This window comes from Triplophysa rosa, linkage group LG10, assembly GCF_024868665.1.
Source record: "Triplophysa rosa linkage group LG10, Trosa_1v2, whole genome shotgun sequence".
Taxonomy (NCBI): Eukaryota; Metazoa; Chordata; class Actinopteri; order Cypriniformes; family Nemacheilidae; genus Triplophysa; species Triplophysa rosa.
In genome coordinates, this window is record NC_079899.1 from 19998983 (window position 1) to 20012406 (window position 13424).

The window sequence follows — 13424 nt, forward strand, 5'->3', positions numbered from 1 at the left end:
ATAAACAACAGCAGATGTGCAAAGGAATACCTAAATACGTGCAAGTGCGTGTATACACAAAATATTCTAAGATCAAATTAATGCTGAACAAAAAACTAAAGATATTCCAGATTTTTTTACTATTCCAAAGTTCTAAAAACATACAACATTGTTTTGCACATGTAATCACAATGTAGCTTTTCTATTATGATATACTCTCATTTCTAGAGTCAAACCAACCAACATAAAAACATGTGTGTATATATGTCACATACATTTATCTGATTGAGTGTGCCAGTCCCATGAGTGTGCACTCACTGTAAATATGTGGATGCATGCGTGTACCTGTATGATCAGACAATTCTACAACGTGTCTATTCTCAGAGGTTTTGCTTGTGTAAAACTTGCTGCTAAGTTGCTAGGGTGTATTGGAGTGGTTGCTAGATGGGAAACAGCAGACGAGCAACAGCAAGTTATGCCAGCCTTCAAAATCACCACTAATGCTAGCCAACATGAATTCATTAAATAAATCGGATTTTTAGTCTAAGCCAGTGGTTCTCAAACTTTATCGTTGTATGGCCCCCTTTGTGTAGGGTGCATTGCTTTGTGGCCCCCCCAAATAAAAACGTATAACCTTAAACTTAGAATTTTAATTAAACCAAAAACATATAATGTTATACAACATCAATTCTTTTGGTTGGTGGTCTTATTTTTCTGATGTTATGTTGCCGAAAAATATGATCAATTTCTATATTTCATAAAATGACATAAAAGGCCCCCCTGGATCAATCTTGCCCCCCAGGGGATAACGGCCACCAGTTTGAGAACCACTGTTCTACGCTACCTGTCTTCAAGTTTTGATGTGTAATATAAGCAATACAGTATAAAAAATAACAACTGTGGCTAACAAACTGAAAATTTTATTTCGGGCAGACGTGGCACTACAGTACATAAGACACCAGGTACAGTTACTCATTTATAATTCCCTTTCTTCCTCTCGTCTGTCAATCTATCTCCCTCTTGCTCCCCCACAGTAACAATACATCTGCACAGCTCGAAAATGTACAGGTCTACTCAACCAAATACCAAGGGAGGTAAAACTGTCATCGTCTACACGGTAGGGTTTTTATTTTATTACAGTGTTAGGTGTCAAGTGGGGAGGTGATGTATGGAGATTTACGACAGTAAAAACCTTAAATGTCATACAAGTTGCTGAATAAAGTAAAGAACATGTCAGTGTGTTTCCCAAGTGTGCCGTGTTAATTCTTTGTTTCATCATCTGAAGTAGAAATGATTGAAAACAAATAACACAATCCTTTCCCCTTTCGTATCAAAGGTTTTAAAAGTCCCACATGACTTTGGTTTAGGTCTTATGTCTTACATTGCTGATACATTGCACGATTATTACATTTTTCAAACAGGACTTAAAAACCTGTCAAACTCGAATTTACCATTTGAAACTAATCTTTCTTGCTCTCTCACTTCATTCCTACATAATTTGACCACTAAAATCACGTTAATTGGTTAAGTAGTGAGGTTGCTTCAGGCATATTAAATAAAGTACTTCACTTTTATAAAAACCTGTAGATGTTGACGCATAAAATACACTTTCAGGTTACCTGACAAAACATTTTTCATACTTCCCTGCTGTTTCATGGCGTGATGAATTTTTTATAGCATCTTATGTGTGAAAACTGGTGACCACTCTTGGTCACACAAAGTGCACTTTGTAATTTAACATTTCCAAGTCAATTTTACACTAAATTCATCATTATATTTCCCTCTTTCTCTTCTCAAAAGAAATACATAATCACGGATGGGCAACCAAGCCTAGAAACTCCATCTGTTCTTACTAAAGTGGGATACATTTATGCACCACACTCCTGAAATAACAACACCTTTACATTGAACTCTCTATTTCATGCTTTTGAATAAACTGTTTATGACCAGTTCGGTCAGTGCTTGTATTTATGTTGTTTCTGTAAGTATACTATTCTTTATTCGATAATATTTATCATTTTATGGGTGTCTTTTACACACTATACATAATGGTAGACCATCACTGAAAAATACATAATAAGAAAATAAGTACATCACATTAACATTTTACAACAGGTCCTTGAAACATGTGATGTACAGTACTACTGCTAGTTTTATTTAAGTACCTACAGTACTGTAACCTCGCAAGTCGTGACACATCATTAAAGCTTTGCTCTGCTCAGGATTCCTCATAAATGTATTCAGCTTTTTAAGATACGTTTTAAACCTGTGTTGAGATGTGAAGGAAAGAGCCACTCACAGGATCTCTGACTGCATCTAATAGCGTTTTTCTTCCCTGCATCTCCACGGCACAGCTCACCTAATAAGACTGAACCAGCATGAAAGAAATGTGAAAATCAACTGAAGGGTGAAGGGATGAATTGAAAGACGGCAAAAAAACACTCTTGAAGGAGAAATTCTGCAGCCCCCTGATAGAGGAATGATTCACTGTCTTAAGACTATATCTGACTGGCATGTTCTGACAACAAATTTCAGTTGCACCTGAGGGAACGGATTGAAATTGAACATGCTCGAGAGAAAAGGTAAGGCAAGCTGGTTCAGGACAGAGATGTGCTAGCTGTAATCACACCGGAGTTTGTGTCGATATCTAGTGCTGCCGATCCAGTGAGCAATTTCGGAGCCCATGTTCAATCAAAGAATCTGTTTTGTGAGTTATACTTAAAAAAGTATTTAAACCATTTTAATTTTGCTTGGCAAGACATGCATTACTACTACTAACTCTTACTCCTAATTATGGTTAAGGATTTCAAACAAACTTTTATCATTACAATGTTGCATAGACTAACATTGAAGGAGCTAGGGCTTTTATAACTCGGAATAAAAAGCAATCTTCCAGAACACCCTAGCAACCACCTACAGAACCAAAGAAGCACCACTCATATTTTCAGCAGAAAATGTGAAAATCTATGCCGGACATAAAAACCGAAATGATTAATTCATCGGGGGGAGCCACTCTAATATCTGATTCATAATCAGACCTCATTTAAACAGGCTACTAATTAATGACACAAAGACTGACCATGATTGAAACCGTAATTTGCCACACAAGTCTTAGAATTACGTGATAATGGCTTCTTGAAAAATTCATGTTTCTTTTCTGAGTCACCAAAGGGCGAATGGTAGAGTTAGTGGCTCTCAGCCACCATGACAGACTTTAGTGCTCCATCAGCAACACAAATGTCTTCGACCCAAACACAGATGAGCAAATTAGCAATTAGGCAATGGAGCGGGAGAATAAGATACACAGTATTAAAAGTGTTGTCTCCTTTTCAGATTTTTTTTGTGAAACTTGTATAGGGCAGCTGTTGCATTCCACAACAAAAATATCTAAATGTCATACCTTTCGGTACACCAGCATGTTTGGGGAGTCATCAGTCTCTCCGTTGCTGTTTGAATGAAGGCTGTTGTTTTTCGCCATGGTCCTAAAATGCTGCCGAACTGCTATTCCAGTGGATCTTTAAACCTGAAGGAGAATAACAGGTCATTCAAACCTGGAGCAACACAAGTGTACCTGATGTCTTAATGGACAAAGAATAAAATGATTGATTGTCTTATTTGATTTACAATTTGATTGTCTAATTCGTATATGCTTAACCTACTTAGTCTTTGTATACACAAGTGCATTACAGTCATCTTAAAATAATTCATCAGCTGTTTATGGATTTTCCTTCCAATATTAATATAATCACAAATTGCTCCACGAACACATTACAGATGACAGTAAACACTGGTACATAACGTCCAAGTTGCTCTCAGTTGGATGGTGGGACAACATTTACACGCTACGACTGTACCACCTCGCGCTGCATCCTTATGTCATGTATCCAACGCTTTACGGTGTGTCAATGTGGATTCGCTGTCATACATTATTTCAACCCGCCAAAAAAGCAAGCACGATGCCAATTTCGTTCCACCAAAATGCACGGACAATGCACAGTCTTGCACAGACACCCGATCCTTCAGAACCACAGACAGCTCCTCTGGCGGAACTGCAGCCCGTGCACGAGACCTGCTATCACCAATAAAATGCACAACCCTAAAGCACCACATCTTTTCATCCTCACCTCAAACACGCCCCGTCTCCACTGAAAGATGGATCCGCGATCCCGGAGTGGATCAAGTTCGTCAGCTTTCGGACGTATAATTCATTGGAAATATTAGTGATGCTTTGGTTGATGCTGAAGCGTCATAGCGCGCAGCGATTCTGCTGAAGGACGGGGCACGCGCCGACGACAAGGGCACGCGCATCCAACCTTGAACCAATCCTGGACCCCGCACGAAGCGGAGGGTGTGATTTTTTCTTCAGCTGCATTTGGCATTTTGTCCACTTGTTTTGTTCTGTACGTAGTTACTTATCTTTTACTTGAGCTTATCAGTTATTATCTACAGACAGACAAGACATAAAACCAATGGCTGTACACTATTGTATAGTAAAGTTGTTTCGTTTTGTCCATATATGTAGACTTTCAATTACATGAACCATATTAATAAAGTTACATTAGCCTAATATCGGTCTTGTTTATATGTAAAGACAATAGTGGTGGTGAACTGGCAGTTTTGCACAAACTGTGTTATTCCTCTCAGGATCAAAGACTAGCCCATACACGTCTGCCAGGCCCAGTTTAATCATTCAGAAATATTATGTGTTCCTGTGAAAAACTTCACGCTTCAAATATTAGCAGTTTTTCATTTTAAACTATATGCAGTTTTTTTATACAAAAGAGTAGAGCGTTGCGTTTAAAACGATACCCAACCATCAATAAGCAATATCCATACATCCTGAAACAAACAAATTAGAAACTTGAAAAATTAACTGTTTTATTATATATCAGTTTTTTACTAGTACGCAAACTGACTGAAAACGTGGTGCACGACGTTGCTCCGCCCTGTGACCCTGTTTGGAGAAGAGTCAGTGGTCCAATCAATGAACACGAAAGGCGGGACAAACTAGCGGCGCCGTCCAATCAGTGGCCAGATGAGCCATCGCTCAGAAGTGACTTCGTTCCTAGTCCGAAAAGGATATGCAACGAAGAGGACAACAATACATACATTTTTAACGCAGCGGTGGAAACGATGTAGTGACAAAACAGCCGAAAACTGTTTTATCTGTTAAACAACGATGTTATGGAGGACATTTCTGGACACCAGGAAGCAAGTGTTGAAAACAGGAGCTCGGTTGATGAGTTTTAGTAGTTGGAGAAGTGAGACAGAAGTTATCAGTTTGTAACTTATGTGTGTAACGTCAGTTTATAAATCTGACTAGGACCGGTTACTTTTTAATTGTAAAGTGCAACAGGTTGGAAGATGGTATCGTGGATTATATCTAGATCCGTCGTGTAAGTAATTTTTTCTAGAAAAACTATTTGCTTTTCTGAAACTGCATTTGCATTGTGTTTAGTTCATACGGATCAACTATACTGTATGCATTTGTACAACTGCTGTAACGAATAAAAAAAAATGCAGGGCCACATTTCAAAATATAAATAAATGATTCAAAATAATAAAACCTGACGTCATTCTTGCACTACATAGTGGAGTGGTTGAGGAAATGCATGATGTTTTGGGCTGGAGATCCGGTTTAGTCAAGGTCTCTGTCTGCCAGAGAGGAACTGCTGTTTTCCTGCTGCTCTGTAATGTTAGGTGTGTCTCTCACTTTGTGGAAAAGGTCAGCACAGGAAAGGACATTTTGTTCCTCATTCCTTTAGGTGATTTGTGCTGTGAGTTTGGTTATCTTTACTGTACTCTGCTACTGAAAAAAGGGTCTGTGCTTGAATACAAATACACCTGTACAGTAGTTATTTGCAGGCTCAACAAGGCCTTGTTGTTTACAGAGCTCCCTCTCTCTTTCTGTCCCATTCCTATTCTTTTCTCTCTTTCTCGTGTGCTCCCCCAACGAGCAGCGTAATAGGAAATGCATGACTAAACCATTGTGACTCTAACCGTGTTCATCTGACTAGCTCATCTGGCTCTGTTTATGTTTATGGTGACTTGGATTATACTGTACAGAGCCATTAATAAAGTTGAACTGTTTAAAGTTCCAGGAAAAGTTATATTTCTTTGTATGGTTGAGATGTTTTAGAGGAGAGAGTTGGTTATGCAATAAATGGAATTCATCCAATGGTCCTTCAACACACACACACACACACACACACACACACCCATGGTTGCACAAAACTTAGACGGTATCAGGCAGAGCTGTCGTTCCCATAGCTACTCGAAAATGCACGGGCAAGGAAAAGAGAGGCCAGAAACAGTGAAGGTCATGGTATTCCTGTGTGTATGGGCGGGGTAAGGTGAGGTATTTAGCATCTCCCTGAAAAACAGGATGAATTACTTTTTTATCTTGTCAAATGAGTCTCAAGCAGATATTTGATCATTTTTTACAGCCTTTACATAATTCTGAATGATAAACTAAATATTTGTTGTGCCTAAAATAATTCATTGGCAAAATGTAAAAAAAAGTTGCATTAAACTTGCTTTGTATACAATAATGAAACATGCGTTTTCTTACAGTCTTGTGTTTGGAACGCTGTACCCTGCATACTACTCCTTTAAAGCAGTCAAATCCAAGAACGTCAAAGAATATGTGAGTATTCAATTCATTCATCTGCTTAATTTGGACCAAACAAATTCATCTGTACTATCCATTATAAATAGATGGTTCACCCAAAAATGAGTCTATCATCATTTACTCACTCTCAAGTTGTTCCAAACCTGTGTAAATTCCGTTGTTCTGCTGAACGCAAGGAAAGATATTTGAAAGAATGTTTGTAACCAAACAGTTCTGGGGCGCTATTGACTTCCATAGAAGGAAAAACTGCTATGATAGTCAATGGTGACCCAGAACATACAGTAGTTTCCCACATTCTTCAAAATAGGGCTGCACGATTAATCATATTTTAATCGTGATAACGATTTATGCTTCCCACAATTAACTGAGCATAATCGTTGTGAGTGATCTTAATGTTTTAAAAGCAAGCACAAAACTCCCGATAAGGTCAGAAAATCATCGCAAAGTTTGTATCTTTTAAACGGCCACCCTTACAGGAAATAAAAAAACATTTTTTCCACTGCATTTGTACTATTTTAATACTTTTTTACAAAACCCACAGACAAACATGAAGGGTGACGAATAGTAATGATTTATAAAAAGAACAAGAAATCAAAAATGGAGTAGAACGGTTTCATTTCGAAGGTCACAGAATGTCAATTTTTTTAGATGATTGATTGCGTGCTTTGAAATACGGTGCTGAAGCTCAGTGGCAGCAGATTATGACATATTCATTGGCTGTAAAGTATAGGCCTAATAAACATGCTTAAGTGAAATTAAAAACAAAAGTTCTGAACTGACAAAATAGTCGTGTTTATTATTGGTGATTAAAATTTTGAGCAAAATAATCGTGATTATCATTTTACACATGATCGTGAAGCCCTACTTCAAAATATCTTCTTTTATGTTAAACAGAACAAATAATTTTATACAGTTTTGGAACTATTTAGGGGCGAGTAAATGATGACATAATTTTCATCCCTCTCATAAAGAAGTCCAGATGTACTGTCTGTCTAATCCAGGTTACTCTTACTAGTTGACATAAATTTTCTGTAAATTAAGCCTCGTTTGTTTAGCAACCTAATACTGTTACTGTATTCTAGCTAGTGCCCTTAATTTGATCTTTGGCTACCTCTTACAATAAACATTGTGGCCGTACCATGGTACAGCAGTAGTATCAGATGGTGACACTGTGATGGTACTGTTTGGAGATATGTATGTTTCTTTCTATAACTTTCATATGTTTGTGGTTTGACAGGTACGATGGATGATGTACTGGATTGTGTTTGCTCTTTATACGGTAGTGGAGACCATCACAGATCTTTCTTTAGCATGGTACACACACACACACACACACACGTTAGGTTTCTATACATGTGGGAACTTTCCACAGGTGTAATGATTTTTATCATTACGGCCATCGGTCCCCATGTGTGAGACTTTTGCTATCATTGTTGGGACATTTGGACCCCACATAATAAAAGCAAGTAAACACACACAGAGTGAAAAAGAGACAAATTAATCATTGGTATTAGATTGCATGGAGTAATTGTGCTTTAAGTGGTTTTGCCAACATTTTGTCATTCATCTCATTGTATCTGTGGCTTTTCATTGTCTGGCCATTGTGGTGCATGAAAAGGCTTTTTATCTGCTGTTGCAGATTTTGAGCTTTTTTTTTCCCTCCAGGCCACTTAGAGGAACCAGTCTGTTAGGCTTAGTTTCAGTTCGGCTTAGTTCATCTGCATTTCATTTGTTTCTTGACATTTAAAAATATCAGCTCAGTTTATTTTGCACGCTATGCTTTGGTGACTGGCTAGACTGAGATTGCGGTACAGTATCATCGGTTTGCAAATTTTGATGCCAAACCCACATCCTAACTACAGCCCGTGGCTCAATAGGTACATCACCAAGGCCATGGGTTCAAATGAGGGAACATATAGACAGATAAAAATGTTTATCCAGTTGCAGTGTTAGTCGCTTTTAATAAAAGCATCTGTACCAAAATGCATACTTGTAAACATTATGAGATTAATTGTGCAATATTGGCAGCATCAATTGCCCAGGGCTGGTCATTTATTGTCATACTGATGTTCCAGAAGCTGGTATCATACATCCAAACTAAATCTTAGTTTTAATCCAGCTGTAAATTGGCTGCACTTTATCTTTTTAGGTTTCCACTTTACTACGAGCTGAAAGTGGCTTTTGTCATCTGGTTGCTGTCCCCTTACACCAGAGGAGCCAGCCTCATCTACAGGAAGTTTCTACACCCTATGCTGGCATCCAAGGAAAGGGTAATGACCCAAAAACTATAACACAACAATATACTTTTACAGCTCTGGTTGGGTGTGAAAAGGTGTCCACAGCGTATAAAACATTGCCATGCTGGAACTTCTTGTGAAAGTCCAGATAGTCAACGATTACATAAATGACGTTAAAGTGATAAACTGTAAGATAGATTTGGAAATTCTTTATGATGTTACCATTACAGTATGAACTGTAACAGTAAACTGTATAGTTCATTTAAAGGTCCAGTGTATGAAATTTAGCGGCATCTAGTGATGAGGTTACGAATTGCAACCAGCAGCTCACTCCACCCCTATCTTTCAAAGCACTACGGTGGCTGATTTTTTATAAAACACGCTCTGTAGAGCGGTTTGTCCGTTTTGGGCTACTGTAGAAACAACTTGGTGAATTCCATGTAAGGGGACCCGCGGTGTATGTAGATAGAAATAGCTCATTCTTGGGTGGTAAAAAAAATAAGGCTTCATTATGTCAGGTCTTTATACACCTCTGAAGACATAGTTATGTATATTATATTGCATTTCTTACCCCCCCAAACTGTTTGTTGTCAATCTTAGACATTGTTACTGTTATTCCAGGAAATTGATGATTATTTAGTCCAAGCCAAAGAGAAGAGTTACGAGACCATGGTGAATTTTGGCCGTCAGGGTCTCACTATCGCGGCCACTGCTGCTGTCTCCGCTGCAGTTAAGGTATCTCACACGTACACGCTCATGCATTCTTTATACGAGTTGGGCATGTGAGCTTACCTACCTAAGCTGATATTGACAGCTGACTGCTTCTATTTTGTGTAGACAGAGAATGTGTGTGTTGACACTGTAATTCGGTTTACAGTAAGAGTTGACTTCACCATGACCCTCTTCTATCCTCTCAGCTGCTCTGTTAAAATCTAATTTGCTGTCTCTACATGGCTGCTTTCTAAAGACCACATTCTCTGGCACTATTCTGTGTTTGATTCGTTTTATTAGGGGTGCTTGCTAAGGCCATTGTTCACACTTAAGAGAATATGAACAAACGCTGAGTACTGACTCCTACTGCACAGTTTGTGCTACAGATTTAACTGATAGCTGAAATTTGTGTATTTTTTACGAGCATTTTTTGCCGTAGATTCGTTCAAGTAAGGACAATATCTATGGACCACAATATCATAGGCTTTTGTCTTGGACCACCCAGAACATTAACAACCACTAAAACAATGACCTATATAGCAATTCTGTAGCAATCACTAGGAACACTTTGGCAACCGCATAGCAAGCCCTGACATTTAGCCACAACACCCTAGAACGACAGCAAGTTTTGCATGGGCAAGCACCAGTCACCAGCACAGAAAGCCTAGTTTAAGCCTAGTTTAAATCTACCTCCTCTTTCTGTCTACATGCTAAACTATTCTCCAGTAGTAGTCACTGTCTCAGGTAACTTGTTTTCTCTTGGCTTATTGTTGTGGCTGATCTGTTTTAACCAATCTTTGACACACAGGCCATTATTAACTAGTTGCTACCTATGCTTCTGTGTTCTAAAGGTAGGCTTTGGTGAATTGATTTTAATCTTGAATTAAGTTATCGAGTGCAGTATGTACAGTATAATGTAGTGTGACAACTGATCACATGACTTATTCCACAGGGACAAGGTGCCATCAGCGAGCGTCTGAGGAGTTTTAGTATTCCTGACCTGACGCAGATCCCCTCCGACCAATCAGCATTCGCCAATCCTAGTCGACGAGCCATACATCCTGCTAACCCGAATTCTGGTTCTGGTGAGATTGCGTGCTAATGGCATACGGAATTTACTGAACAAAAATACATTCTTATCCAAAATGACCACAACTATCAAAAGAAGGATTGTAAGACTTCAAGGACAGATGAAGCCAAGTGGAGAAAAGCTAATCGACTTTTAGCAGTAACGTTATTTTGTCTCCCTCTAGTGGTTAAAGACGGAAAACAGGATTTTGACAGTAAACTGATGCAGAAATGACAAATCAAAAATAAGCCGGATTTCTAGATGTAACACATTTTTACAGATTGTACTGTATGTTCAAGCAGTCCTGGTTTTAGGGTTTGGTACCTGTCAAGAATCTGTGTTTCTGCTTTACCAGAGCCATATAAACAAGAAGGGGAGGGGCATGAGGAGGAAACAGATGGAGTATTCTCAGAAGATGAGGCGTCTGTGCAAAAGGGTCTGCGTAGATCTCAGAGTGTGAAAATCACGCGTGCCAAAGCGGCACGCAAAGAGGTATTTTTGTGCAAGAGTTTTATGTTCATGCCAGTCTGAATATTTCTGGCACAGATGCAGTTGGGTCCACGAGTCTAAAACACAAAAAAATTCATTTCAGACTCATTTTAATGTTATCAAATGTATGCAAACTTGTGACGTTGACCATTTTAACGGCTTTGTCGTATTTATGTGCATTTAAGCACTCAAGAAGCTTTTTGGAACATTCTTAAATCATTCTGGCATTGTTTTGTCCAAACTTGAAATCTGTACATCAATTGCCTCCAATCATTAAAGAAAATTGAATTCAGAAGATACGGAAATCATTTATAGTTAGGGTAAGGAATATTATACATGTACATATTAACACGTTTACATTAATGTTGTTTTTTTCTTTTAAAGCCAAGGTACGGGTCTTTAAAGCTGAAACCCAGAAGGAGGCCATTGATTACATCATCCACATTTGACCATACTTGATCTTCCGCTGCACAACACCAGGGGGGATAAGCATTACATCAACCACCGTCTGCAGTTAAAAACCTCATTTAAAAGCTGCTGAAGTTTTATCATAAACGATCGCCCGGCATTTCTGCAAGTTAATACTGTTTCAAAGCAACACTAAACCCAAGATATTAACAGACTTCTAACACAATGACATGTACAGTCATTCATTTGCTAGAAGCTTTTATCCAAAGTGACTCACAAATGAGAAGCAGAAACCATCATTCATTTTTTCTATTGAGTTTAGTTTTGTTTTAAAGATTAAATTTGTTAAAAATACCAAAGCCTAATAAGAGAACAAAAAATGGCCAACACTTTCTTTTATGAATATGTAAAAAGTGCAAGCTGTAATAAGAATGTACTAAAAATCTCAATGGATCGGAGGGCATGCAGTCGTACAATAACTTGACCTAAACCTGCTTCTGAAGAAACAGCTTCATATTACACAAAGCCAGTGTTACAGTAGTACAGATATCTCTGCTGTTTTCACTCTCCCTCCACAGGGGCAGATGTCAAGGGCAGTGGTAACTGTAGAGCTTGCTTTTCAGCTTGTGTTCACAATAATGAAATGAAGTCTGGAATCAAGTTGTGTTAAGTTTGAACAATTCCAGAAAGCTGACAGTGCTTGGTATGCTATTATTATTATTATTATTATTATTGCATAGGCATTTCTGCTTCTTAATGTTTACATTTCGTTTTTTGCTTGACATTTGAGTCTTAAACTGCATGAAATTCTGTACATTTATTTGTAAGATTGTCTTTAAGGTCTTAACAGTATTTTAAACTGTCTCCAAATACATTTCTTAATTTTGAATGTTTTAGGATTGTTTTTAAATGCATTTTGTGCAATTTCAAGTTTAGTTAATCATGTTTTTTTCTGAATTTAGCTTCTAGTTTTTGCAGCCTTTCCCTAACACCGACGCAGAACCTTACCAAAGCATGACAGGAGAGTGAATCCGATGTTAGGCTACACTAAAAGTGAATTAAACACGTGGTTTGTTCCTATGTAGACAGTGGGGATGCCTTGTCCATTTTTGGTTTGCTTTTCATTCCTCTCGTATTTGTGTGGGAAAAGTCTATTTTGAAAATGTGTATGTTTTGTTGGAAGACAGCCTGTCAAGAAGAGGATACACTCTTAAAAATAAAGGTCTCTAAAAGTATGTTGTTGTTGTTGTTAAATTATATGGTTTCTTGAGAACCTTAAACATCCTCAGAAAATTTTATTGCACAAAAAGTTCTTTAGTCTATAAAATCATTATTCACAATCACTAATATTGTGAGTATTTTTTTTAGGTCTGGTGGAAAGAAAATATGCCCCAATGTCATTTCAGATCTTTTCTTCAGGGCTGCTCGATTTCATAATTTTGGGAACTGACTCCAATTACAGCCCTTTGGAGTCAATTTATTTCATTATAATTCATTATTAAGATAAATAAAGTGACATCTTATAATAAACAGATCAATATAAAGCATTTCACACTAAATTGAACAAAATGTCAAGATAATTTTATTTAGATGAAAAAAGAAAATTATTAAAAACAAATGAATAGGTCTATAGCTTAAAGTGTGCTTTGAACGAATAATACGTTTTGAACAAATATGTACATAATACTTATACACTAACAGGTCGCCATCTACTGGTGCATTATCTTGTCTGTCATATTGCAATTCCTCCACTGACCACTAGAAGGAGTCGCGTTCATATATGCTGGTTGAAGGACATTCACTCCTGATTTGAACAGCTATCTTATCTATACAGCACAGTGAGCCATACTACACAGTCTGTAGTTCACATGTAATGTATGTAAAAACCTGGCAATACATC

The 13424-nt window shown here is 37.8% G+C and overlaps 2 protein-coding genes across 5 annotated transcripts in view; one reads left to right on the plus strand and one right to left on the minus strand.

Annotated features, from left to right (window-relative positions):
- Nucleotides 1-4272, minus strand: part of rgs7a (regulator of G protein signaling 7a) — a 51842-nt gene extending 47570 nt beyond the window's left edge. Inside the window, exons 1-2 of one of the 3 annotated variants that reach the window (XM_057343152.1) lie at nucleotides 4104-4272; nucleotides 3380-3502 (exon numbers count right to left, since the gene is read on the minus strand). In XM_057343152.1, coding sequence (XP_057199135.1) covers nucleotides 3380-3457 — 78 coding nt within the window. In that variant the 5' untranslated portion in view covers nucleotides 3458-3502; nucleotides 4104-4272. Of the gene's footprint in view, nucleotides 1-2278; nucleotides 2348-3379; nucleotides 3503-3638; nucleotides 4027-4103 lie in introns of those variants that run through there. The other 2 variants (XM_057343153.1, XM_057343154.1) reach the window with 2 other exon arrangements.
- A 756-nt stretch (nucleotides 4273-5028) lies between these two features.
- On the plus strand, nucleotides 5029-12759 carry reep3a (receptor accessory protein 3a). 2 transcript variants are annotated; one of them, XM_057344674.1, is made up of 8 exons: nucleotides 5029-5375; nucleotides 6553-6625; nucleotides 7848-7924; nucleotides 8760-8880; nucleotides 9469-9582; nucleotides 10511-10643; nucleotides 10983-11119; nucleotides 11501-12759. In XM_057344674.1, exons 1-8 carry the CDS (start codon nucleotides 5344-5346, stop codon nucleotides 11573-11575), a joined length of 762 nt encoding a protein of 253 aa, XP_057200657.1. In that variant the 5' UTR covers nucleotides 5029-5343; the 3' UTR covers nucleotides 11576-12759. The 2 variants fall into 2 exon arrangements, with proteins under 2 accessions (XP_057200657.1, XP_057200658.1); XM_057344675.1 differs by lacking the exon at nucleotides 5029-5375 and adding an exon at nucleotides 5430-6332.
- Nucleotides 12760-13424: the final 665 nt, after the last annotated feature.